Source organism: Cucumis melo, chromosome 12, assembly GCF_025177605.1.
Source record: "Cucumis melo cultivar AY chromosome 12, USDA_Cmelo_AY_1.0, whole genome shotgun sequence".
Taxonomy (NCBI): domain Eukaryota; kingdom Viridiplantae; phylum Streptophyta; class Magnoliopsida; order Cucurbitales; family Cucurbitaceae; genus Cucumis; species Cucumis melo.
In genome coordinates, this window is record NC_066868.1 from 1,477,267 (window position 1) to 1,503,621 (window position 26,355).

At 30.1% G+C, this 26,355-nt stretch overlaps 1 protein-coding gene and 1 pseudogene across 1 annotated transcript; one reads left to right on the plus strand and one right to left on the minus strand.

Annotated features, from left to right (window-relative positions):
- The first annotated feature begins 107 nt into the window (after window positions 1-107).
- LOC107990298 (uncharacterized) lies at window positions 108-9,885 on the plus strand (annotated as a pseudogene).
- A 635-nt stretch (window positions 9,886-10,520) lies between these two features.
- Window positions 10,521-17,676, minus strand: LOC103497096 (laccase-4). The gene is made up of 6 exons (XM_008459177.3): window positions 17,510-17,676; window positions 15,118-15,269; window positions 13,056-13,300; window positions 12,817-12,945; window positions 11,392-12,312; window positions 10,521-10,956 (listed from the first exon to the last, which is right to left on the minus strand). Exons 1-6 carry the CDS (start codon window positions 17,618-17,620, stop codon window positions 10,826-10,828), a joined length of 1,689 nt encoding a protein of 562 aa, XP_008457399.2. The 5' UTR covers window positions 17,621-17,676; the 3' UTR covers window positions 10,521-10,825.
- Window positions 17,677-26,355: the final 8,679 nt, after the last annotated feature.

A 26,355-nucleotide genomic window follows, 5' to 3' on the forward strand; every position in this document is an offset into this window, starting at 1 on the left:
TCAAAACATGTCAGCTTTTTCAGGAGTAAAAAATTAGAAACCAAAAAAGTTGACAAACAAACACTAGGAGATTGACAACGACGAGAAATTAAGGTGGGACTATTTGGATGCACCAACCATTAAAAAAGTTTATTATTTCGTAATGCGTGTTATCTCACGTTTTTCAATTTGTGTTGACTCTCCTAATTATTCTTTTTTATAATAATTATCAACTCAATTCAATCCTTGAAACTACAATCGATCTATCTCTTAAGTATTTTTTCCATTTAATAAGAGATCGATATCATTGGCCAGTTGTTGCTGAGTCAGAAGGTCGATTCCATTGGTGATGACAACGAGAACCATCTCCTCAGGTTTTGTATGTTACCCTCCAAAAATTGAAAAAAAATTGTAAAATAGAGACTTAGCCGTGGAAGTCGACTTAAAATATTGGGTTGAGTAATAACGGCTGTCTATATATTTGCTTGATCATTTAGGAGAAATGTATGCGTTGGATGAAAATAGGAAAAGGAAAAGAAATGGAGGGCAAAAGCGATTGTCCGTATAGAAATGCTGGAGCAGCTATTGAAGATCGGATTAAAGATCTTCTCTCGAGGATGAGTTTGAGGGAAAAAATCGGCCAAATGACCCAAATTGAACGCTCTGTGGTCACTCCTTCTGCCCTGACTGATTTGGCCATCGGTACTTAATTCCCACTCAAATTCCATATCTTTTTTCGTTGAGTATAATTATAACAAGTGTATGCCCCGAGATTAAACTTTCGACCTCTTAAGTGATTATTATCGTTATTTTAGTTAACGGACTTGTTAGAATTTTATACTCTATAGTATTCTATTATCAGATGAAGGTCGAGACGAGTGTTAAATGATATGATACTAAAGTTGTCTTATCTATTAGTTTAAATTTAAGAGTTCTTCAATTTCTTTGCTCGATTGTTCGTGGTTCATGGTTGTTGGATTTAGACGATATTTGAATGTAATCCATCAATGGTAATCTAAAAAAGTGAGCCTCAATTAAGTACATTTATTGTTGTTTATTTGCGTTATCCGTAATCTATTTCGTAGGATCATTGGGCAATCTAATTGAGGAACTAAAGATGCTCAATTCGGTTGTAGTTGAAAATTACGTGAACTCACTAACTTTACCATTATAAATATTGTTGTTACAACAATATGAAAAGCACGAATATGTCACATTTTCTTTATTATCTTTATCGTTGCCATTATAATAGTAACAGTAACAAACGATAACGGTAATGACAAATTCATAGTTCTAAGTAAATAAGATTCAAAAAGCAATCCAATTATGTTCCTAATTCAAGTCACTATTGTTGATCCATCCATAAAATCTTACCTTAACATTTATTACGAATCACAAATCGGTTAACGGAGCCTTAATTTGCAGGGAGCGTTCTCAACGGCGGAGGAAGCCTACCTTTTGACAAAGCTTTGTCGTCGGATTGGGCGGACATGGTTGACGGCTTCCAGTCTTTGGCGCTTCAGTCACGTCTTGGAATTCCATTTATATAAGGGATCGATGCTGTTCATGGCAACAACAATGTCTATGGTGCTACCATTTTTCCTCATAATGTTGGCCTTGGTGCCACCAGGTTAATAAATAAAGACTCTTCATATGGATGAGACCCAAATTATTTAAACCAAAAAACAAAAAAGAAAAAACGTACGTATCAATTCTCTAATCATAGTTTGTCACATTAACAAAAAAGAATTGACTTCGTTATTGTGTGATTATAATGAACTACACAAAGATAAAACTAGTTCTAGATCATATATTGCTCTTCCTAATTATATTTTTAGTTAGATTTTGAAAAGTACTAAATGAAGTCTCTAGGGATGAAGAAAGAATTAAGAAAGAGTAAAGTGATTGGTTGCACTTAATTGGTTCATCTTATCTAGGAAGAAAAGTTAAGATTACACCTATCTCTATGCAATAAACACGAAGGATTGTAGAAAAAATTGACTATATTCAAAAAAGTTAAGTTATTATTTTATCTTTATGTGATAAGTGATGGACTAGATGACAGCTATATTTATGCGATTTGGGATGACCACTGATGCTCTAACTAAATGCTTCTCCTAAAATGTTCCCTTTCGATGATTTTTTATTCTAAGGCTATGTTAAAAGAAAAGTAACTAAAATTTGACAATTAAACTAGACATGTTGTGAATTAACCATAATGACCAAATTTGACGTATTATTTTTAGATTATTTGTATGTTGATATTTAAAATATGAATCTTACAAGTTATTTAATTTCAATAGTTTAAATTGCAAATTATATATTTTTATTTCTTAAAATTATATATGATTAAAGGATAAAAAAAATCATTTGTCATATTGAAATATGAAAGAATATAATGTCAATTAATTTATGTATTTTATCACAAGTTCATTTTTCATAATAAAAAATACATGATTGTAAGTTGCAAGATAAGATATATTTATTATTGTTATTAATTTCTTATTATAGAGATGGTAAATTGGTTAGAAGGATTGGGAGAGTAACAGCTCTTGAAGTTAGAGCCAGTGGTGTTCACTATGCATTTGCCCCTTGTCTTGCTGTAAGTATTCACCTCATATAATTCTATAATATGCATGTGTGTGTTTTTGTATCTATATACATATATAACAGAAGAAAAATATATATATATGTATGTACGTATGTAATGACCTGAGACTAATGCTCAAACCACATGTACAAAATAATGATAATAATAATAAAGAGCACGCATTTGACAGTAAAACAAATAACTAAATAGGAAAAACAAAGGCATTCGAGAATAAACATAAAGGGGATATTATAGTTTAAGATGAAAATAGTAAACGACTATGCTACAAAGAAAAAAAAAAGGAGGTATGTGAATAATAAAAAGATGGAGTGATAGTAAATACTATTAAGAATTTTGAAATAGTTATGACAATAGATAATCAGAGAGTAGAGATAGTATTTAACTAAACAAGAGTGGTGATCTAAGAAGCACGGACACAGATACGATACACGAATACAACACGATAGGGACACGACGACACACCATATTTTAAAAGTCTATGACACAACACAACAAGGACACATTTATTAAAATACTCACTTTTAATATATATGAGGCTCTTGCAAATATGACAATTATAGTATCATAAATTAGACCCATAGCACATCATTTTTACATTTGCAAAAATAGCAAAATTGAAGCCCAACCCGCATTTTAAAATTACGAAATTACGAAGTTACCCTTCAGTCATTACTGATACACCAATATATACGGTTGATACACCAATATAAACGGCTGATACACCAATATATACCGTTGATACACCAATATACCGTCGATACACCTGATTTGATGTACTGCTTGTACACTTTTTTTTACTCTCTAATACTTCACTGATACATATTATTAGTTTAAAACACTTGATATGTTGTTGATACACTCAATCAATGAAATACACTTGAAGCACTAAGAATGATACACTTTATATATCGTTGATACATTTGTTATCGTTTCTTGATACACTCGATAGATTTAATACACTTAATCACTTGCTAAACTTTATTGATACATATTATTAGTTTGATATACTTGATATGTTGTTGATACAGTTGCTCAACTGTTGATATACTCAATCAATTAAATACACTTTGATGCACTAAGAATGATACACTCTATATATCATTGATACATGTTATATATCGTTGATACACTTGTTATTGTTTGCTGATATACTTGATAGATTTAATACACTTAATCACTTGCTAAACTTCGTTGATACATATTATTAGTTTGAAACACTTGATATGTTGTTGATACACACTGTTGATACACTCAATTAATTAAATACACCTGATGCACTAAGCACGATATACTTTATGTATTGTTGATACAATTGTTATGGTATGTTTACAATCTTAATAACATGTTGAACATCATTATCGCCTATAGTCAACAAATTAAAACTGAAAATTCAATACATGACTCAACCTGAATTTCAGTATGAATCAAGTTCACAAAAGAATCAAATGATGATATCGCTCCATCAACCAAAACACAATTTGTTTTGTAATCCACGTAGTAATGTTGCTCATCCCATTGACCACTTTGAAAAACAATTACTGTCAATTTAACCATAACTACAATAAACTGCAACAATTTTGGAAAAATAAAAAACACGTAGTAAGTATATCAGTCAACTAATACATATAATATAAGTATATCATACCGTTGATATAAAAAACTGATACAAATTAAAAAAAAATAGAACCGAACGTAACTAAATAAAACCAAACTGATCTACAAAGTTCCTTTCAATAAAAGATATTATGAACAAATAAAAGAGATGAGGAAGAATTAATCATAGCCCTAATTTTAATAAATAATATATGAGCAATTTACAGAAATAATATTAGAGCTTCAAAAAAGGGGAAGAAATACATACATAATTCTTGTTTTCCCTGAAGAAAAAATGAAGAGAATAGGAGAAGAAGGCGAGGAGAAGATGATAAAAAAAAAGAGAAGCCGACGAAGAGGGAGAAATCTAAAAGAATGAAACTGAAGAGAGAAGAGAAGGACGGTGGAGAAGAACAGTGGAGAAGAGACAGAAGAAGACGAGGAGAAGAGAAGTAGGTGAATAGGAGAAATGGTGAAGAAGAACGATAGAGAAGAGAAGAAGAAAACGAAAAATGAAGGAGAACAATAAAGAAAATCGAAAGAGGAAGAAAAAACACCAAAGAAGGGCAATTTTGGAATAATAAAAAGAATAAAATTAGAAATATCAACCAAAATTAAAAAGTTGTATATTTGCAAAATTGGATTTTTATTGTGCCACCCAATATAATTTCCCTATATATATATATATATATATCATTTTTATAGTAAACGAATTGGTGAATTTATATGCTTAAAAAACTTAATTTGATGTAGTCCATATTCAAAATTTATTATTATTGTCATATATGTGTCTTTTTAGTTTACTAAACTAGTATTCTATGCATTTCTAATACATTTGTTCCACCAGCAAATGTCCAATAGGTGTCCAGCAAGTATCAGAGTGTTTACGTGTCCGACACGTTATCCAAACTGATATGTCCATACTTCTTAGGTGGTGATTACAGTTGTAGAATAATACGCCTGAATGCCTTCAAAGTCGCGAATCTTGCAAAAACAATTTGAAAAATAGCACAAAAAAAGGCCTTTAATAAGCTTTCAAACCAATAAAACCAACCAAGAAATATAATAGACCTTAAAAAATTGTTTCAAATAAAAATCCTTTGTGCGAGAATATCTTTAACCACATCTGATCATTCATGAATTATGTAACCAGTAAACAAATTTTGAAACACCCCGTATATGTAAGGATCATTTCTTTAATTATAGCAAAATAAATCAAAATATTCATAAAATATAGTAAAACATCATAGTATATCTATGATGGATCCGATAGACCACTATAAACTACTATCTGTGTTACGAGAAATCATCTATTTGGAGAATGGTCTATTGATTTTTTTTCATTTTATTATAAATTTATTCTTCCGTTTGTATATGTGTTATCAAAGTGGAAAATGTTTTCAATTAAAAGTACAAATGATTATGTTAGGTATCAAGAGATCCAAGATGGGGAAGGTGCTATGAGAGTTATAGTGAAGATACTGAAGTTGTTCGAAAAATGACTTCTTTAGTTGAAGGGTTGCAGGGGAAGCCACCTAAAGGATACCCAAAAGGCTATCCATTTGTAGCTGGAAGGTAATTAAAACAAAAGTTTATCTCACATACCCATTAGATATCAATACTTTTACGTGTTTTCTAAATATGTATCTAGTATTCAATTTGTATTCAATTTGACGCATATGTATTTGGCGTATCTGTTCTTATCGTGTGTCCTTTGTTCTATATATATGAAGGGGATGCATTGCGACCTTCAAAAGAAAAACAGTCATTTGATATTTCCCGATCTAAAATTAAATGGGAGGAAAAAACAAATAAAAACAAAATCCTTGAATCATCTAATCTTACTTTTCCATGCTTGAGTACCCACGGGGTAATGCAAAAAATAACTCAATGTTTTCATCAATTCAACTAAAGAAGTTCTTCATTTATCTATCACACTTATATTTCACATTTTATGCTTTTTAGTGTATTGCATTTGGTATCTTTTTGTCTAGTTTTCATATATACTAGATTTTTTAATTAAAAATAATGTATCCTCAATGTACCATTATCATAGTTCTTTTAGAAATTGACAATTTGACATGTTATCGTAACCTATCCTATTTGTATTTGTGACTCATTGGCTCCACTTATAATGATGGCAATTAGGATTAGTCAGCATGAACATATTTTTGTTTTTGAATACGATTGTTCTTAATGATTATTGTTTCTTTCTATTTTACCTCAGAAATAATGTAATTGCATGTGCAAAACATTTTGTTGGAGATGGAGGAACTGATAAAGGTTTGAATGAAGGAAATACCATTATTGATTCTTATGATGAATTGGAAAGGATCCATATGGCTCCTTACTTGGACTGTATTGCTCAAGGAGTTTCAACTGTTATGGCATCTTATTCCAGCTGGAATGGAAATCCCCTTCATGCTCACCATTTTCTGCTTACACAAGTTCTAAAAGAAAAGCTTGGGTTCAAGGTACACTTGACAAACTCAAATTTGCTTTTCAATCTATACGTTACTTCATTCTAAACTTTCAAATTACTGATCGATCAAAAAACTTAAAAACTAATGAACTTTGAAGTACAAGTATTTCATGTGAGACAAATACGTATCATATGCTGATACTCTCATGGTCATATATACTTCCTAGATACGTATTTAAATATCCACTTTTCCATATCATGGTTTATTTTACATGTCGAATATGTAAGTATTGTTCCCTTCTACACTGTCTTGACCCAAAGCTAAAAAAAAAAGATAAAAGAAATCAAACTCTAGAATCAAATAATCTTCATCTTCAAAAGCCCAACTCCACATAAAGTAATGCAAAAATAAATTATCTTCAAACAATTCAACAAAGAAGTTTTTTTTTTTTGTTTTTCTTACTTGATCTTCCTCTAATCTTCTTCTTCTCCTTCTCTAATGATCCAACTCCAATGTGCCACCAAGCTTTTCTATGTATTTCAATATCTCTAGTCCCGTCTTTTATATTGTCTCATTAACTTTTATGTTTTAATTGAATTATATTTAGTATCTTTATGTTAAATTTGCGTACATCTTAGATTTTTTTATATTAAAAAACATATCCTCGATTTATTTGTAACTTAAGGTAGTATTTTTAGAAATTGATGTATCTGCTATATCAGCTTATGGTATCTCATATCAGTGTCTATGTTTCACAGCTAATATAGATATGTGACGTAAGAGTGAGAAGGGTACAAAATCTGCTTAGAGTATTCATGAATTTGTAGTGATCCTCAAAGTTCTTTTTAGCTTTCTATTATGGAAAATGGTTGTAACATTGTGTTGGTATTGTACTTGTTGAAGGGGTTTGTAATTTCTGATTGGGAAGCACTTGATCGGCTTAGTAATCCAAGAGGCTCAAACTATCGTTCGTGCATTTGTACCGCAGTTAATGCTGGAATAGACATGGTGGATTTAAAGGCCTAAACAACAAATTTGTCTTTTTTTATTGGTTGTTTGAGTTATACATTTAAAGGATGATATTCATCTGCAAGGTTATGGTGCCCTTTAGATATGAAGAATTTATCAAAGACTTGCTATCATTGGTTGAATCTGGGGAGATTCCAATCGCTCGGATTGATGATGCTGTTGAACGGATATTGAGAGTGAAGTTTGTTGCTGGTCTTTTTGAACATCCTTTCAGTGATAGATCATTGATAGATGTCGTCGGTTGCAAGGCAAGTTTCCCACGTCTGTGGTAAACTCGTAACTTTTCTTACTCTCTACTTGTGAAACATAAAGACGAGGAGGGCACACAAAATAAAGGAGAAATTGTACAGATGACCCTTCTTTAGGGGCCCAAATGGTATCTGACCTGAGTTTCAAAAACATTAAAAATGGCATATTTGTTATGTACGTTAGGCGTGCTAGAAATTATCTAGCACTCCACGAATTCTCGATCATTCCTCTTGCTTTGGGTTCTTTCCTCTCTTCTTTTACATTGTTTTTGCTACACTTTTTCTTGCATCGTCGTCATCTTCTTCTTCCTAAGAATCACAATCAAGAAAAGGGAGTGAGAGGAAGAATTTGAACGAAGGGAAAAGATCAAAGAAGAAAATTGCAGTTGTGCCCGATAAAGAACAAGAGGAAGGAATGAGGAGCGAGAGGAAGAAACAAAAATGTGTTTCGAGTGTCAGGCCCTCACGCGGTTTGGAGATGAAACCAATGCTTTCACACATAACCGACACAAGCAAAGGTTGTTTGAGTGTTTTTAAAACCTAGACCAAATTTCATTTCGGTTCTCAAAAGAGGTTATCTATACAAGTTTTTCGAAATAGATTTGGAGTGTTTTTCAAATCTAGGCCAAATTTCTTTTGGGTCCTGAAAAGAGACCATCTGTACAAGTTTTCCGAAATAAAGACCTTTTTCTTTTTCAAATGTCTTATTAAGTACAACTTGGGGTGGAGGATTTGAACCCGGAACCTCTTGTCCTCGGTAACAAATAGATGTTAGTTGAGCAGAGTTCATGTTGGCACTCTACACCCTTGTTTGTGTCTTGTGTTTAAGGCTTTGCTGATTATTGCACTTTATTGAGCCTTGAACTTTAATAAACATCATCTTCCCTTCAGATTCACCGAGATCTAGTGAGAGAAGCGGTTCGTAAGTCATTGGTTCTTTTGAGAAACGGAAAAGATCCTATGAAACCCTTTCTTCCATTAGACAGGAAAGCCAAGAAGATTCTTGTAGCTGGTTCTCATGCTGATGATCTTGGATATCAGTGTGGAGGGTGGACAATTTCCTGGAATGGGTCGACAGGCAGAACCACAATTGGTAAATAACTTAATGAATCTTCTCAATCAGAGTCCTCTTTTTTGTATATATTTTTCTAATACTTAATACAACATACGGGTTAAGAGAACTCGAATCTTTGATCTCTTGGTTAAAGGTATATGCTAGTTAGCTTGAGTTGTTAGAACTTTTAAGTGATTGTTACCTTTGTTAGGTAATACCATCTTAGATGCAATCAAAGAAGCAGTAGGAGACCAAACAAAAGTAATATATGAGCAAAATCCATCAGCAGTCACTTTAGATGATCAAGATATATCTTTTGCTATTGTGGCTATTGGTGAAAGTCCATACGCCGAATCTGCTGGCGACGACTCCAAGCTTATCATACCCTTCAATGGAAATGAGATTGTAAAAGCAGTTGCTGGCAAAATCCCCACATTGGTAATTCTAATATCTGGAAGACCTCTAGTTTTAGAGCCAACAGTTATAGAGAATGTTGAAGCTCTCGTTGCTGCTTGGCTTCCTGGAAGTGAAGGGGATGGAATCACTGATGTTATCTTTGGAGATTACAATTTCTCTGGCCGATTACCCGTTACATGGTTTAAAACGGTCGAGCAACTCCCAGTCCATGCTGAAAATAATTTGCAGGATTCATTATTCCCTTTCGGGTTCGGGTTATCATATGGTAAGTAGATATCTTCTCTGTAATCACATGACTTCAGAAATTGGCTGCCCTTCCTTGATGATAGGTATTATACACTGTTCTCTTATACTTGTACTTGGTACGTACTTATGCTGATAGTTCGTGGGGAAGTTTGTATGCCATGATTTTATGTTGTGCTGCCATTTATCAAATGTGACTTAGATTTCTGTTGAAATTATGTATAGAGTTTGTATAATAAAAGAAGTTTTTTGTATAATAAAAATGATGTCACTAAGAAATTATCAATATGTATTGTTTGTGGAGCAGAGCAGACTTGTTTTCTGAATTAGAAATATTTAAAGTTTGTTTTGATTTTCTTCCAAACTAGAAAGTGAACCATGGAGGATACTATATACTAAAACTAATATGAAAAGATAGCTAAACGGTCATCAAAACAGTCGAGCGTGGAGGTCATTTATACGACAAGTATAGTCTTTGAACTTTTAATCTTTGTGTCTAATAAGTTTTTGAACCTATTTAATAGGTATGTGATACATTTAAAATTTTAGGAAAACTTATTTGATCTATGTACTAATAGAACTTTAAATTTTCAATTCTACGTAGTATAGCTGAAATTATTTTAAAAGAATTGAATGTTCAAAGACTTTATAATTTTGAAAGCTTGGAGACCATCAAAGTTTAAGGACTAAATTTATAATTTAACATCTTCATTTTACACAACTAAGCAAGTATAATTTGCACATTATAGGTGTATGTTAGTTTTGCACTTAGGAAACTTCACATGTGTATCTTTTATTAATTTTTGTAGTACACTACACATAGGGATTCAAACCACATATCTCTTACTTAAAATATACTCATTTTTTTTTAAGTTTTCAAAATAATGGGTATAAAAGAAAGAGATTGAGACAAGAAAGTATAAAAAAGGTTAAGAGGCACTGCTAAATTGTGTTGAATTGAATTTTATACAACAATGAATGCAGTCTATAAATTTAAAATTTCCCCCTACAACCCCAAATAAAAGAAAGAAAGAAAATTGCTTGCCATTGAACCAGACTCATTTGCCCTTCACAATTGGATAACCCTCAAGCAAAACAAACAAGAATCTCAAATTTGTATTATATATAATTAAGCAAAGAACTCTTGGCCTTTTAGGGCCTTTCCAATATTACTTCAGATTTCTTTTGCATTTACATTTTAAACAACTCCATGGGGCTTTAGGCTCACCTAACATTTAGGAAGGTCACTTGGAGGAGGAAGAAGAGACTCTTCTGGCCCTCTGCCATTGTCCACTACAAATGCCATCTTCAATCCCCATGTGGTGTGCACTTCCAAATGGCAATGCATAAACCATACCCCTGCCAAAATCAACAACAAAAAGAAAAACCTCCACAAATTACATTAAAATATATTCATTTCAAACGTTTTGTTTACAGAAGGACAAAACAATTCCTTATACTTGAGCTATTTTTCAAACTTTTCCCTCTTCTAAAGGTTGTTAGTTGTTATTGCTACTTTTGATAAGTCCATTTTCTATAATAATAAGTTGGACCGTTATACTATAGGTTAGGTTGTATAAAGCAAATAGTTTCAATTTCTTAGGTTGACAATTGTCATGTCTATTGTATTTAGAATTTTCAACTTTAATTTGGAAAGCGTGCAATCTTTTGTCAATAACTTGAAATTTCTGTGATAGAATTGAAACTTTAAAACTTACAAAACAACCAAGATATTAGATTCTAAGTTATATAGCTTGCCTTTATAAAAATGGCCATCGAAGCAAAAGATGTTACCTGGATTATCAGCTCTGAATCTGATAGCAACCCATCCACCAGAAGGAACCCCCACTGTATTCCTCTCCACAGGGTCAACAAGATTAAATTTCTCGGGATCTTTCTTGTGATTGAAGTTTCCTAAGCCACTTCCAACAACAAAGAAGTTGAATCCATGAAGATGAACTGGATGATTCTCTGGAGCTATCATTGCAGTGTCTTGTAAAACTAATTGAACCGTAGAGTTGTAAGCCAATCTATATAGCCTAGTCCCTTTCGTGGTCTGCATGTTGCTTGGCTGCTTCCCTGTATAGTCGTATCTTATTGGTGGATTTGCAGGAAAATCATCAGTAAAAACACCATCTATATTGAAGTAATGAGCTTGAAGGAGTGAAATGGTTGGCATAACAAATGTCACATTGTTTATATCAGCCACCAACTGGTTTCCACTTGAGCAAGTTTTGCAACGGTTAACGCCAAGGCCAACTGTGAAAAGCAAGGAATGATCAACTTCTAATGATACTCTAGCAGGGTATTGTTTTGAGTTCAAGCTCCTTAAGGAGTTTGTGAACTTTGTTGCAATTAGAGTAGCGTTTTGGGGAGGTAGGCCAGTGAAACTGGTAGGAGTAGTAGAAATTGTCCCCGTGTAATGTAAAGTAGCGGTGGCAGTCACATTATCAACAGCAACAATGGGGGTGTCCATGAAAGGTGATGCTGAAATAGCATATTTGCCACTTTTAAGGTCGGCGGTCAAAAGTGCATTTGTGGTCTGGCCGGGTGCTATGACAATCGTGTCGGTGATGAAAGGCTTCGTATATGCAGCATCTACTTCGACAACAGTGAGGTTGTGGCCAGCAACCTTGAAGAATAGATCTTCATTCAGTGCAGCATTGATGATACGCAGCAAATATGTCTTACCAGGTTGTACCGGCATACTGAATCCTGAGAAGATCGAACATGTCCATAATCATATTAGGAGTGTCAAAATTGCATCAGTCAAAGAATGCCGGAACAGAGCAGTAAATCTTCATTTTAAGTGAGAATGCTAAGGAACAGAACCAAAAGTTTCAAGAGTACATAAAAAATACTGAATATACAAATACTTATCAACCTAACATTTCAAGTTTAATGGTACTTTCCATATTTTCAAAGCGCAAGGCACAGTCTAAAAGTAGGCGGTCTTCTATTCACAACACATTTATTTCCTCTAAAATTAGTGTTGACAGTCATTTATTAGGCTTCATACTTGGCTCACAAGTTAGAGAGGGTAAACAATATATACCAAAAGATTCAATGTATCCCTATCCTAACAATTACCAAGGATTCCCTAAAAGGAACCCCCAACTTCTTTCATGTTAGTTAAATGCAAACCACTACCTCAAACAGACAAACCCAAGCACATGATTTTGATCACAAACTAAATGTCAACAACAAACATCCCTTTACCTCGAGTGAGGCAACCATGAACAGGACCAGGATGACCATTGATAGTGTGAGCATCAGAAACATTAGGAGCCAAACCAGACTTAGCAGCCTCATTAACAACAGCTTCAACATCAGACTTCCACCACTCACCTGAAAAACCCAAAACAAAAATAAATAATCAGTTGGTGCATTTCAACAAATGAGCTACCATGCATGATTAAAAAATGGCAAACATTAGCTCAAATTTAACCATCAAGTACCCAATATAAGAACCAGCTCCTTATGGGGCGTGGGAAATGGATAAGGAACTCCAAGTTTGGGCAAAATGACCACTGCACCATAGAGAGTGGCTCTGAGCCAAAGAATATGAGCGTGCCACCAAAGAGTGCCTCTCTGGCCGGTGATGGTGAAGTTGTATACATAGCTTTGTCCTGTTTGAAGTGGACACTGTGTTATATAGGCCGGCCCATCCGCCCATCCTGTCCTCAGCTGTCGAATGCCATGCCTGAATTGAGTTGTAGTCATGAGAGTTATTCATTGGATATGATGATCATCATGCTATGCTATGCTCTTGTTATTTATCTTTTGAGATGGTATATGATTTACCAAATACATGTCATGTTCATTGAGTTATAGTCACATTGTTTGTGTATTTGTTTTGAAGTTATCAAAAGTTTAGAAAATGATCTTAAAATTCTTTTACTTATCCGAAAGGTATAAATTATTAAAATTATGAAAAATATAGTCTTTGATCAAAGTGTTTAAGGTTTTAAAAGATTATATATTTATTCTATAAGTTTCAAGTTTCACGCTTATAATCTCGATTTTTAATTAGATACTCGTTTTTAGAAACAAAGTGATTTGACTCTTCGACAATTGGGTCCACTGATATTTATATAGACAAATTTTATAGTATGAACAAAATAATACAATATCCTAGAAGACATTGATATCTTATTGACATTTTCTATAATGTCTTCAAGTAGAGATGTTTATTTGTTTTTAAAATAAAAAATAAAATAAGAGAATTGTCAAAAAATGATAAATTTAACAAAATATTTACAAAATTTTAGATTCTTATATGGTTCTATCAGTCATATTACTATATAGTAATAGAAGTTTATCATTAATGAAATAAAATTTTTTACTATATGTTATAAATATTTTAATTTATTTTACTAAACTTATAAATGTCTCAATAAAATAATAATTATTAATTAATAATGTCAACTAACAACAAACCAACATTCTATCACTCTAACATGATACACGTACCACATGTTTTAAATTTCTAAAATTTAAGTTAAACATACCTAAACCACGAGACTATTATACATTCTCCAAAATCAAAAGGTTAGATTTCAAAAACTTTGATTAAAATGCCAAATGTTTATGAAATTGAAAATTTCACCACCCAACTAGTTTAGTTGGACGGAGGATAGGATTAGTTGAGAGTTAGTAATATAAATAGAAAAATTCAAACTTGTATTAGTTAATATTGTTAATTAATTTATTTTAAATTGATCAGTTTTGAAAGAGATTTGTTGTAGATTTAATTTTAATTTTAATTTTAAATTTTTATCATTGGATTTTTGGTTAAAATAGAGTTGTTATATTACAGAAGACATAAATTTTAAATTTACTTTGTAATTGACAATTATTTCTTTTATATATGAACATAAATATGAATTACTATTAGCTTGGAAGGAATTAGAATGTCAAATGTATAATCAACCTTTTATTAAATTAATTAAAATTTATTAGTTGACCAGCTCTTTTTAGTGATCTAAAAAATTACTATAGATATTAAATGATTCATCGATAGAATTTAAAATTTTATTATATTTTGTAAGTATTTTGGTTCATTATGCTATATTTAAAAATGATACAATGAATAACAACTTATTTACAAATATAACAAAATAAAAACAAAAGTTATTTTATCAATTTGGTATTTTTGCTATAGTTAGAAAACATTTTCAAGTATTTTACAATTACTTAAAAATTATAAACATTTTTCACTACAATATTTTGAAATCAATTACTAATTATTTTAAAAAATATATGTTAAAAAAGAAAAACTATTTGTTTTAGTCTTAAAATTTAACTTGATTGTTTGGAAACACTCCTAGAATGCGTAGATAACAAAATATAAAAAGTAATTAGAAATTAGAATGATTATTGAACAAGCTATTAACAAAAACTTAAAATTAAGTTTATGACTAGGAACCGATTAATGTTGTAAAAGAAGAATTAAAATGTCTAATTTTTTTTTTTTAACGTAGAAAGAATAAACGATTTAGTTAGAGAGAGAAAACTGACCAATGAATGCTAACGTTGTATGGAACATGGTTAACAACTTTAACCAAAACGGTGTCGTCTTCTCTAGCATAAATAGTGGGACCTGGAAACTTTCCATTAATAGTAACTATTGGCTTACTTGAACAAAGTCTCGTAACCTTTCTCATCACCACCTGCATAAAGATAACCCTACAAAGTTATTAGGATAAATAAATATTTTTAAATGAATGTTAAATTGTTTCACTTTACAAAATAATAAAAGGTAACATATTTTATAAAAATAAACTTTTTAGTACTTTAACTTAATTAATTCAACAAAACACTACTGGAATAACCAAAACACAAATAAATCAATAAATCCTAATTAAATTGAACCAATGGATTAGACAACTATCTCTACCCACATAAATAATTAAGCTACTCTAATTCTATAATAATTTTTTAAAATGAGTCTTTTAAAAAATATAACGAAGTGGTAAAATATTTGCAATGTATAGAATAATTTCGAAAATAGAAAAAGTTCAGAGACTCACCTTATAAAATACCAAAAATATCCAGTTAACCACGTCGTTGCACGCGTAATATATTTGTTACACGATCGTTTAGATTTGACTATTGTTTGATACTCGATCGTTTAGATATGACTACAATTTATTTTTTCCAATTCTATCGTTTAATTTTGTTACACCACCATTTAATTTGGTTACACGATTTTTTAGATTTGATCGTTTAGATTTTGACCCAAATCTAAACGATTTTTTTTTCTTCAAATTTTGGTACATGATCGTTTAGATTTAACTAAACAACTTTTTTTTAACTCTTTTGGTACACGATCGTTTAGATTTGTCTACACGATGATTTATTTTTTTTACACGATTGTTTACACTTCTTTTTCACATGATCGTTTACATTTGGCTACTCCAATCTAAATGATTTTTTTCAAGATTCTTTATACACAATCTTTTAGATTTTGCTATTTTTTGTACACGATCATTTAGATTTGGTAACCCAAATTTAAATGACACATAAAAAGAAGAGGAAAAGAAGAAAGACGATGAAAAGAAATTGTAGCGAAAAAAAAAAGAGAGGAAAAAGACAATGGAAAGATTAAACGACGTAAAAAAATAATCAGAAAAGAAGAAAGACAATGGAAAGAGATAGCAGCAGAAAAAAAGAAGAGGAAAAAAAGCAAGACGATGAAAGAAATAGTAGCGTGAAAGAAGACGATAAAAAAAATCGTAGCGAAGAAGAGAAGAAAACAAACCTAGAATATTTAAAAATTGTTAACTTCACGTGCTTTGTTTACCCTGGCCGTAAATAGTTTGATATTTTGTTATATTTATCAATTTTTTATTTTAATCTTTTGACCTCAATACTTTTTACTTGTTTCAATAATAGGAGAAAAGAAAACACTTAGATTGCAATTATATGAACTATGAAGTGACATGTCTTATGAATATTGGAGAAATATTATAAATATTAGTAATAATGATTTCTAATCTCTTGCAGTTTCTTATATATTTTTGTTTTTTCGGATGGTGTCTCTTTCAATTATTATTCTCGTGTTTGATAATTGATGTAGTTGAATTGAGGAAATAACTTTTATTAAATACTTTCAGTTTTTTGATCTTTTTTTTGAAAGGATTATGTCTCATTTATATTTATATATATACATACATTTAATTTAAGAATAAATGACAGAATAATGAGAAAAGATTATGGTAGATTTACATTGTACTTTTTCTTTTGAGATAAAATGTTCAATCATGTAATTATTTATAAATTTAATGATATATTTATATATATATAGTTGTAGCAAGAGACAAGTAGTTGATCAACTTTGCATTAAGTTTTCTTTAATGATATTTTAATTGTTTACATGCATTATATAAATTTAATCCAAACCAATATTATCAATCAAATCCAATAATGTCATAAGTTTTATTTATTTATCTTATTACTATCAATCTAATCAACATAATTTTAAATCTCCCATTTTAAAAGATAAGAATCTATAATTAAGAATCGAATTTATAATTCGATGCTTTTAAAAATTCGCTTTCACTTACGTTCTATAATTTTTATTAGACAATTTCTTAACTCTACTCCATTTTATTATTAAAAAAAATAATAAAAAAAATCACCTAGAACAATTTATCATTTGAACTTATTTTCTAAAACTTTCATGAATTTCTTAATAATACGTCATCTTTAAGTGTTCTATCTCTTAAAAGGATCAAAATAGTTTGTCATATACAATAAAAGAAAAAAAAAATATATTTTATTATACATATACCTATAATAATTTCAAAAGTATGGAACAAAACTGATTAAGATATCACGTACTATCGACTAAAATGTCCTTCGAAAAGTTTGAAATTAATAAAAAATAAAAGGATAAATATAATCTTACATTGAATTTGTAATGGCGGACGAGGCATTCCACGGGCGGCGGCGACATGAAACAAAAAACCACCGCCAGAACCGCCGCCAAGCCGCCTCTGATGAACCACAGCGCCGCCATGTTCTATTTTTTTTCCTCCTTTCTTCTGTCTCAGTAGTATCGATGACTACGAGGGAATTACACAATGGAAATTTGAAGCTCTCTTTCTCTAAATATATATATATATATATATATATATATATTATATAATGGGCTTCCTTACCTAGTGATTGCACAGTTATTAGGTAGACCAAAGCAACGCTTAATACCAAAGCTTATTATTTTATTTGCACAAAATTTAAGCCAATGCCAAAAACATAGAGATCATATTTAAATTATAAGTTCATGATGAATTTTAAGACTAAATTGTTCTTACCATAAAATATATTATGTAAACATGTTGATAATTATTTAGCTCCAATTTTATAGATGTTTTTCTAGTTTTTGTTAAAAAAAAATATATATAAATAAGTGTAAGACATGGAGAGGTAATATGATTACCAAATGTGATTTTATTGAAGTTTATAAATACTATTTTAGTACCTGTAATTTCTTTCATTCATTTGTCATATATCTTTTAGAATTTTGAGTTTTATTTAAAAAAAAATATATACATTCAAATATTTAAGTAAAAGAAAAACAAAAAAGATGGATAATGATGATAAAAAAGTCATATGAGAAAAAAAAAATTCAAAAATAAAAATTCAGAATAATAAAATGTGGTTATCAAACTTTTAATTTCTACCTTACATGGAGGTTTCTTTTTTTGAAAAGAAAAGTAAAACTTAGGTTAAACAATCATGTAATAGGATTCATTATCTAATTTTTTTAGTTTTGTGTTTTTGAGACTTGATGTAGAAGGTTAGACTTGGCTAAGTCAAATCTTATTGAAGGAATGATCTCTTTAATTGATTCGTGAGCACAAATCAGAAAGTTGATCTCAATTGAGCTACTGACGTAACAAAATCAAACAATTATAACATACAAATTAATGAATAAGGGTATAATTAAATATATAGAAAAGACACGTTAAGTTAATTTGATACGCAAACAATCTTACTTCAACTTAATACTGCAATAAGTATTGAATTATATCAAACATATCACCATGTTGATATACATGAGTTGACCTACGTCTATTATTACTTAGGAATCATCTTTTCTATTAACTAACAAATTAACATATATTTATTATTTATGATCAATTATGAGCTGGTTTTTAGAAAGAGGAAAATGAATTCAGACAATTGGCATAAACATTTTAAAATCGAAGTGTTTTTGGTTAAAACTATGAAGAGTGGTTCTAACCCAATAATTAAAGAAAAGCACTCCTTAAACTTTTTATTTTTATTTTTTTGATGATAAAACATTGCTTAAGAAAATAAAATAAAAAAAAATTAAATAGCAACTTGTAAAGTGCTTTAAATGAAAATTTTAATTACATATACTAAAAAAAAAAAACAAAAGAACAAAAAACTCTCCTTCGAAACGTCTCTTTTGAAAATATTTTCTTTTAATTAAAAACTATCAAACCCACTTTTCAAAATGTTCACTTGACATTCTTTTAAACGAAAAAAACGTTGAAGAAATTTACGAATAATTTATCAAAAATATATATTGAAAGATCCAAATAAATTAACATAATTTTTGGTCTCACAATCATTAGAAAATAAAATTTTGTTATATTTATAAATATTTTAATTTATTTTATTATATTTGAAAATATTTTTACATCGATATTCTAAATTAAAGAATATAAAGAAGCTATAATATGATATAAGAGAACAGTAAATTTGATTATATACAGAGAGATGATAAACTATTAGAAAAATTAATATTAAGAAAAAGAAAAGATTTGTTTAAAAAATAGAAAGAGAAAAAAAGAAAAGAAGTCAGAAGTCAGAAGTCAGAAGTGAAGTAGACGTAGGTGAAGGGTAAGAGAAAGGAGTTGGCTGGATTTGGTGCAACCGTATTGGGGTAAAGTACACCCGATCCTTAGCTAACCTAACCAATTTAGAACCCCATGGACTATTCCCTCTAAACTCTTTCTCTCTTTCATCCACTCACCTTCAACTTAAACCCAAAAATATAATAATAAACTACAACTTTTTGTTTCAAAGATTTTGACATTTAAAGTTAGTTAGATTAATATGAGGAATTAAAAAAAGATTAACTAAAACATATTGATTGGTAGAAATTTAGAACAAAATAAAAAACGAGTAAAGTTTACTGGAATGCGTTTGCTGGGGAAGAAATTTTGGTTAAATTTCGAAATGTATTCCCATTGACACTCTAGTTCATTAGTTTAGGTTCAGTTAAATAATTGGTTGTGCTCCTAAATTGAATTTTGGAGAAAAAAAAATGGCAAATCATCATTATATGTTTAATTCTGCTTCTCAATTCATTGTGCTTCCTGACTATCCATTTAGTCATCACCATCTGTTTGATTAGACATAACCACGATTAAATATAGATGATAATGGATAATTTAGCAAGTAATCCAATTGGGTCTAAAATTATAATTTGGATCAACTTATTTAGAGAAATCACTCTATTTACACATCCTTTACACAAACCTCTCAAAATTTCATTTGTTATTTCCATCGATGATAATTAAAATTGATTTTTGAAAATATATATAATATAATATAGAGTGATATTATACCAAATTTATTATCTATTTTATAACTTACTAGATTAATGTAATAAATAATTCAGATTTACATTTGTATTTAATAATAAGATATCATTTATTAGAGATTTAATTAATATAGTATAAAGTTGAATCTAATAGGGTAACAGTATATTAAGTAATTTCTAAATTTTACTTTATTCAATTTCATACACAATACAAAATCAAAATATTTTTCCACCTTTCCGGCGCTGTCCACCTTTTCACCAATCAGTTTTATCATTTGGTCTTTCCAATCTTGTTCTTCCAACTTTCCGTCTCTTTCAAGTATATCCTATAAGTGCATAATTTTTTTCGTTCATATTTCTTTATCCTTCCTATTTAGGTAAATTTTGTCATATATAATTCCTCTTTGATTTTTAGTTGAATTGTTCGGTAAAAAAGTACAGATCATCTTCTTCAAACAATTTTTCATGTTATTAATTTTGTTTCTTAACTATATATATTATTTCATATATAGAGTATTACAATAGCAGCAACACATATGTTTTAATTATTTTTTATTATGTATGGACAAAGTTGCAGTATATTCTGATTGTATTTTAAACGATTCCTTTAAGTTCATATTAGTTTATTACTATTGTATATCACTCCATATTATAAATCTATTATGTGATGTATTAGATATATACACCTGCCAGTTTACAATAATACGTAAATTGTAACACATATAACTCTATTATTTCTTGTTAGTGCATATTCGTTTCATTATGTACTATTATTTACCATTGCATATTTTAAATATGTTATGTGATTTTGTCGATATATACACATGCATATTTACAATAAATACATAAGTAGTGACACATAGTTCTATTATTTCTTGTCAGGTGTGACCAAAATTGTTGTATATTTTGTTGGTTTTTTCAATGATTCCAACAACTATATAGTATATAATGGACTTTTTTCCCCTTTCTTATTTAATACTATTGTGTGGTTAATGAACTTCTTCTTTATGTTTTTGAACTCTGAAGTATTTATTCATTTTTAGGATCAATGGTGCATCTTGCTAACGTACAACATAAAAAATATCATATATCATTAAGCATTAAGTATTAAGCATCACACACGCATAATATATCATTAAGTAGCAGACACGTAATATATCATATATTATACGGTATGTGATGTAAAATTTGTTACAAAATTAAAATACAATGTAATATATGCACAAATACTTGTTATCTAATGTTATGTTAAATATACAATGGTATATAATAATCTATTTAAATAAAAAATAGTTTCAATCACGATAAGATTTTACAAATCAACTTCCAATATATGAAAATCAATGCAAAAACAAGGAAAAACGAGACTAACTGTAAATAGGGACATATATTGTAAATTATGTAGCACATATACTCCATTCTCTGTAAATTTTCTTTATTGTAAAAATTTATCGAAAAATTTCACCGCCATACTATATTTCACAATTTCATACACTTAATTAATAATATGAAACAAATATACACTCATTGGAAAAATTTGAAGGAGATGAACGGAATAAGGAAATAATGGATTGAGAGAGATCGGATGGAGGGAAATTTTTTGAACAAAATCACCAAAAGAAAAATAATTACGAGTAAATTTTGATTATTATATTATCATAATATAGTTAATCACATACTATATTTACATAGCATATTTAATAAATACAAATTTAATCACATGCCATCCACTATATTTATTTTATTTTTCTATTTTTCTAATATATTATTAATAATAAAAATGTATAGTATAGTCTTTTAGACTGTCCATTTATCTAAAAGGAGAAATTTAGTAGGGGCAGCGAGAATAATAGCAAAATATAAGGTTTACTTTGGATAAATGACAATTTTATTTTTAAATTGTCAAAATAGCAAAACAATTAATTTTCATATAATAAATGGAACAATGTCTTAAATGCTCCTACCTAATTGGCAATATAGACTTTTAAATACAATGGTAAGAAAAACACAAATACCCTATAATTAATAGATACTATGCACTCCCTTCAATCTTCTAATTTTCCCCCCAAAAAAAGAAATCATCTTCTGTAAAACATCACATCTTCTGCATGCAACCACTCCACTTCTCCAAGAGAATCCTCATTTTTCCTTTCCTTTTCCTTCTTAAAATACAATCGCTTTCTCTTCTGATTTTTAAACGCTTTCCATCGTCGCTCCAGATACGCGCGGTCTTCTTTTTTTAATCGGTTTGCACCATCGATTGTTTTTCACCGGAACTTTTATTATTGTTCCCTACTTAATCGCTTTACACCACTGATTGCTTTTCACCGGAACCGTTCCCATAGCACTTTCCACCGATCTTCAACCTTCTGATCGTTTTCACCATTGTGTTCGTTCTTCAACCTTCCGTTGGATTTCTGCAGTTAAAATTTAGAAAACAATATCCTTTGCTACGTTCTTGTAAATGTTTCTACGGCTATGAGCGTTCTGGTTGATTGTCAATATGGTCTTCCGGCGAATCTTTTAATTTTGTTTCCCTTAATTTCACACTTTTTTCCCTTGATAATTAATATTTGCATTGTATTTGGCATGATTTTAGGGAGGGTTGAGATTTGAATCTAAACTTAACTATTTGCATTATATTTGCCATAATTTTCGGGAATGTTTGGTATTTACGTGAATTAATTATTAAAGGAAATTTAAAATTAATGTTTGGTATTTATATATATTTGAAATTTGAATGTTTTAAATGATTTTTCGTTACTTTTTTAATGTTTTATTAATAATTAATTATTGCATTATCTTTGTCTGTATTCGATTTCGAATATATAATTCCAAAATTTCAAAAAAGAAGATTTGAATATCTTTTTCGTTAATTTCTTATTTTTTTATGATAATAAATAGTTATTGCATTATATAGTTTTGAATATATAATTATTGCATTAAAAAATTAAATATTTGAAGTTATTTTTCATTAATTTGAAGGTAAAAATCGGAATATTATGAGATATTGAAACTAATTGAATATGTTTAGGGAACTCTGAAAGAATATAATAATTTTTTGATTTAGTTAATAATTATCATAAGTGGGTATGATTACAAATGCACTGTAATCGATATGTGATATTTTATTTGATTTTTCGATCTCATCTAGATAGTTCTCATCCGTGGAGGAGTAATTTCGACCCAAAAAAGTGAAAAAATATTTAAGACAGTTACCATAAAAAGAAAAAGAAACCGTTTACTATTTTTCTATTTTTTTTTTCTTATATTTGTCATTTACACGGATTCTCCAGTTGAGTAATACAGTTGAACTTGTATTATGATCCCATCTGAGCTCATGCTAGAAAATTGAGCCGAATGAAAGGTCCAAGTCCAGTTATTGGGCCCAAAATTTGCAATCAACAAGTTTATCTAAGACCCATTAAACTCTATAAATAGAGGGGGTTTTTTCACAATGGGCCTTAAAATGGGTCTATATTACACAAATGTCCACAAGTCTTCATTTCTTTTTTAAAGAAGTATGGAATAAGGAAAAAGGAGATTATAAAAGAAATAAGTCGGTGGATTATAATGATTATTTATAATTTTTGTTTAAAAAAATAATAAATGGAAGGACTACGGAGAATTATAATCCTTATTTGGGAGAAGAATTATGACCCAAAATTTTCTTTTCCATTTTTTAATTTGGTAAGAATAGAATTCTGTTTCTTTTTTTTTTAAGCTGTACAAATGGATTTTTTTGTTAAAAAAGTATTGTTTTTTATTTATGGAAATGTGATATTTCTACCGTAAATCATGTTCCATTACCTATTTAGAAAACAATGATAATTTTGAACGTCGAGTATGCAAAGTTTCAGTACCAAATAAATTAATTGATTACCCACACTACAAGAAAAGTGACTTTCCATGACATTTCTAAAGAAAAAAAATTGAGAGGAGAAGAGAAACAATTGTCATAATATGTGAAAATGCGGTTTTTTGGCGGGAAAAAACGTTGCTTTCGGATATTGTTTTCCATGACAATTATTTGGTGTCATAAAAGGGTATATGATTTTTTAATATAATTTATTAAAATAAAAAAAAAAACCAATTTTATCAAAAAAAAACCAATCAAATCCCTAATTTTCTCTCCATTCACAGCCCCCCACACGCAACTGGCCTTCTTCCCATTCTTCCGCCAACGCAAAGCCGGCGACGAGGAGTTAGGGCTTCCGATTCTTCCGCAAACGCAAAGCCGGTGACGCGAGATTGGGTTCCCATTCTTCAGCAGACGAAGTCGCCCGACGCCGCTAGTAGTCTTCCCCTTCTTTTGCGGACACCAAGCCGCCGCCGGCCTATTCTTCCGTGGACGCAAAGCCGGCGACGCCCGATTCTTCCACGGATGCCAAGCCGCCGACGCTGTCGACGCCCGATTCTTCCACGGACGCCAAGCTCAATCTTCCGCTGAGCCCGACCAGCCCAATTTGCAGACGCCCGACCAGCACAATCATTACTTTTCCTTACCTCAGGATCAATTGGTAAAACTACTTTATGGTGTTTTACATTTAACCCATTTCAGTTCTTTACATGCTTATTATTTTACATCTTCTTCCCCACACTTTTTTTTTTTCGAGCCTAATTTGCATATGAAAACACAAAAATTTAGTTAGACAAGATCGTATTTTAGTTTTTCAGACCATAACAATGGTTTCTAAAATTTAAAAAATAGTTTTGATAACAAATAGTTACATACATAAATATTGCACAAAAAATGGGTTTAATTAAATAAGTCTGCCTACAAAATTTTATATTTGGAGAAAGTTGTCCTACTAACATATTAGACTTAGCATCATTTGGGAAGATCGTGCTAAGAATTTGACAATTTAGTTGAGATATTCGAATGTATCTAGTGATTTCTACTCTCTTGCGTATTGTTAGAAACAAGTTAGTCTAACATTATTTAGATACATATTAGTGACGGTTTCATTCTTATGCATCCCTACTTGTGAACTATTAATGAGACCGAAGAAAACTAGCTCTAAAGATCAATCTAGTTTCTTTTTGGGCATTGCTTTGTCTCACGCCATTCATACTTTTTCAAAATAAAATTTGTTTGTTTTGACGATCACATGCTTTCTTCAATTGCAACTATAAAAGGAGTTGTATGTTTTCCTAATAAAAAGAAGATTGCACCAAAGATATATTGGATCTTTATAGATATGAAATACTATAGTTAAGTGACTTATTGGTTAACATGATCATCACTAGTTTCATTTGAGGTGTGCATTGTGTTTGGTGCATTATTGTTAAGAAATGTTGTTAGCAAATCTTTGCATAAATTGATCTAAAAAAAACTATTGAAAATATTAAGAGTTTTTCATAAAGCGAAATTGTTAAGGTTACGGTTTACTTGTAGGTTACTAAGTAACTCAATAATAAACTTGGAAAGATTAATTCAAGACTAAAGCTAGTTTTTAAGGTGGGGAGATTATAACACACATATATAATTAATTTTCATCCGTTTATATTTTATTTTGGGCTTCTTACCATACACGAATATATAATCAATTTAGGCTAAATTTATTATTTCCTTATTTGTTTTAATATTTATGTATATTTACCCTTGTCATACATTAATGAATCTTTGACTTGGACATGCTTCTACAATTGTCATCCATCTCTTTTGTAACCCAGGTTTGTGTAAAGGAAAATTATAGAAGATTTGGTGTTTGTAACATCTACAGAATGGACAAATCATGGATGATGGAAAATAGGATGTCTAGAGAATATGATGTAGGAGTTGAAAGTTTTATTCAATTTGGTTTGTCTCATGCCAAAGGTTCTAATTTGATAAGATGTCCATGTCTGAAATGCGGGAATCGTTTACTTAAGGATGTCTCAATAGTTCGATATCATTTGTATGCCAATGGAATTGATAAAAGTTACAAGATATGGTTCTGGCATGGTGAAGATTTGAACTCAGAGACCGTTACCAGTAAAATGGAAAATATAGGTGATGAAAAATATGAACATGACGATTTTTTTAATACAGTAAACATGTTGCAATCCACTCATGACGAATCTTGTAATACATCTAACACATTTGATACTATGTTTGATGATGCAAAGAAACCCTTATATCCAGGATGTAAGAAATTCACTAAGTTGTCAGCTCTCGTGAGACTATACAACTT

What these genes read in the sequence shown, in the direction of transcription:
- LOC103497096 (XM_008459177.3), bottom strand. Translation starts at nt 17,620, where the DNA reads ATGGCGGCGCTGTGGTTCATCAGAGGCGGCTTGGCGGCGGTTCTGGCG. An exon ending in TCCGCCATTACAAATTCAAT is followed by an intron (nt 15,270 to 17,509) that starts GTAAGATTATAT and finishes ATCTTTATGCAG; the next exon opens with GTGGTGATGAGAAAGGTTAC. An exon ending in ATTCAGAGCTGATAATCCAG is followed by an intron (nt 10,957 to 11,391) that starts GTAACATCTTTT and finishes TGATTTTGGCAG; the next exon opens with GGGTATGGTTTATGCATTGC.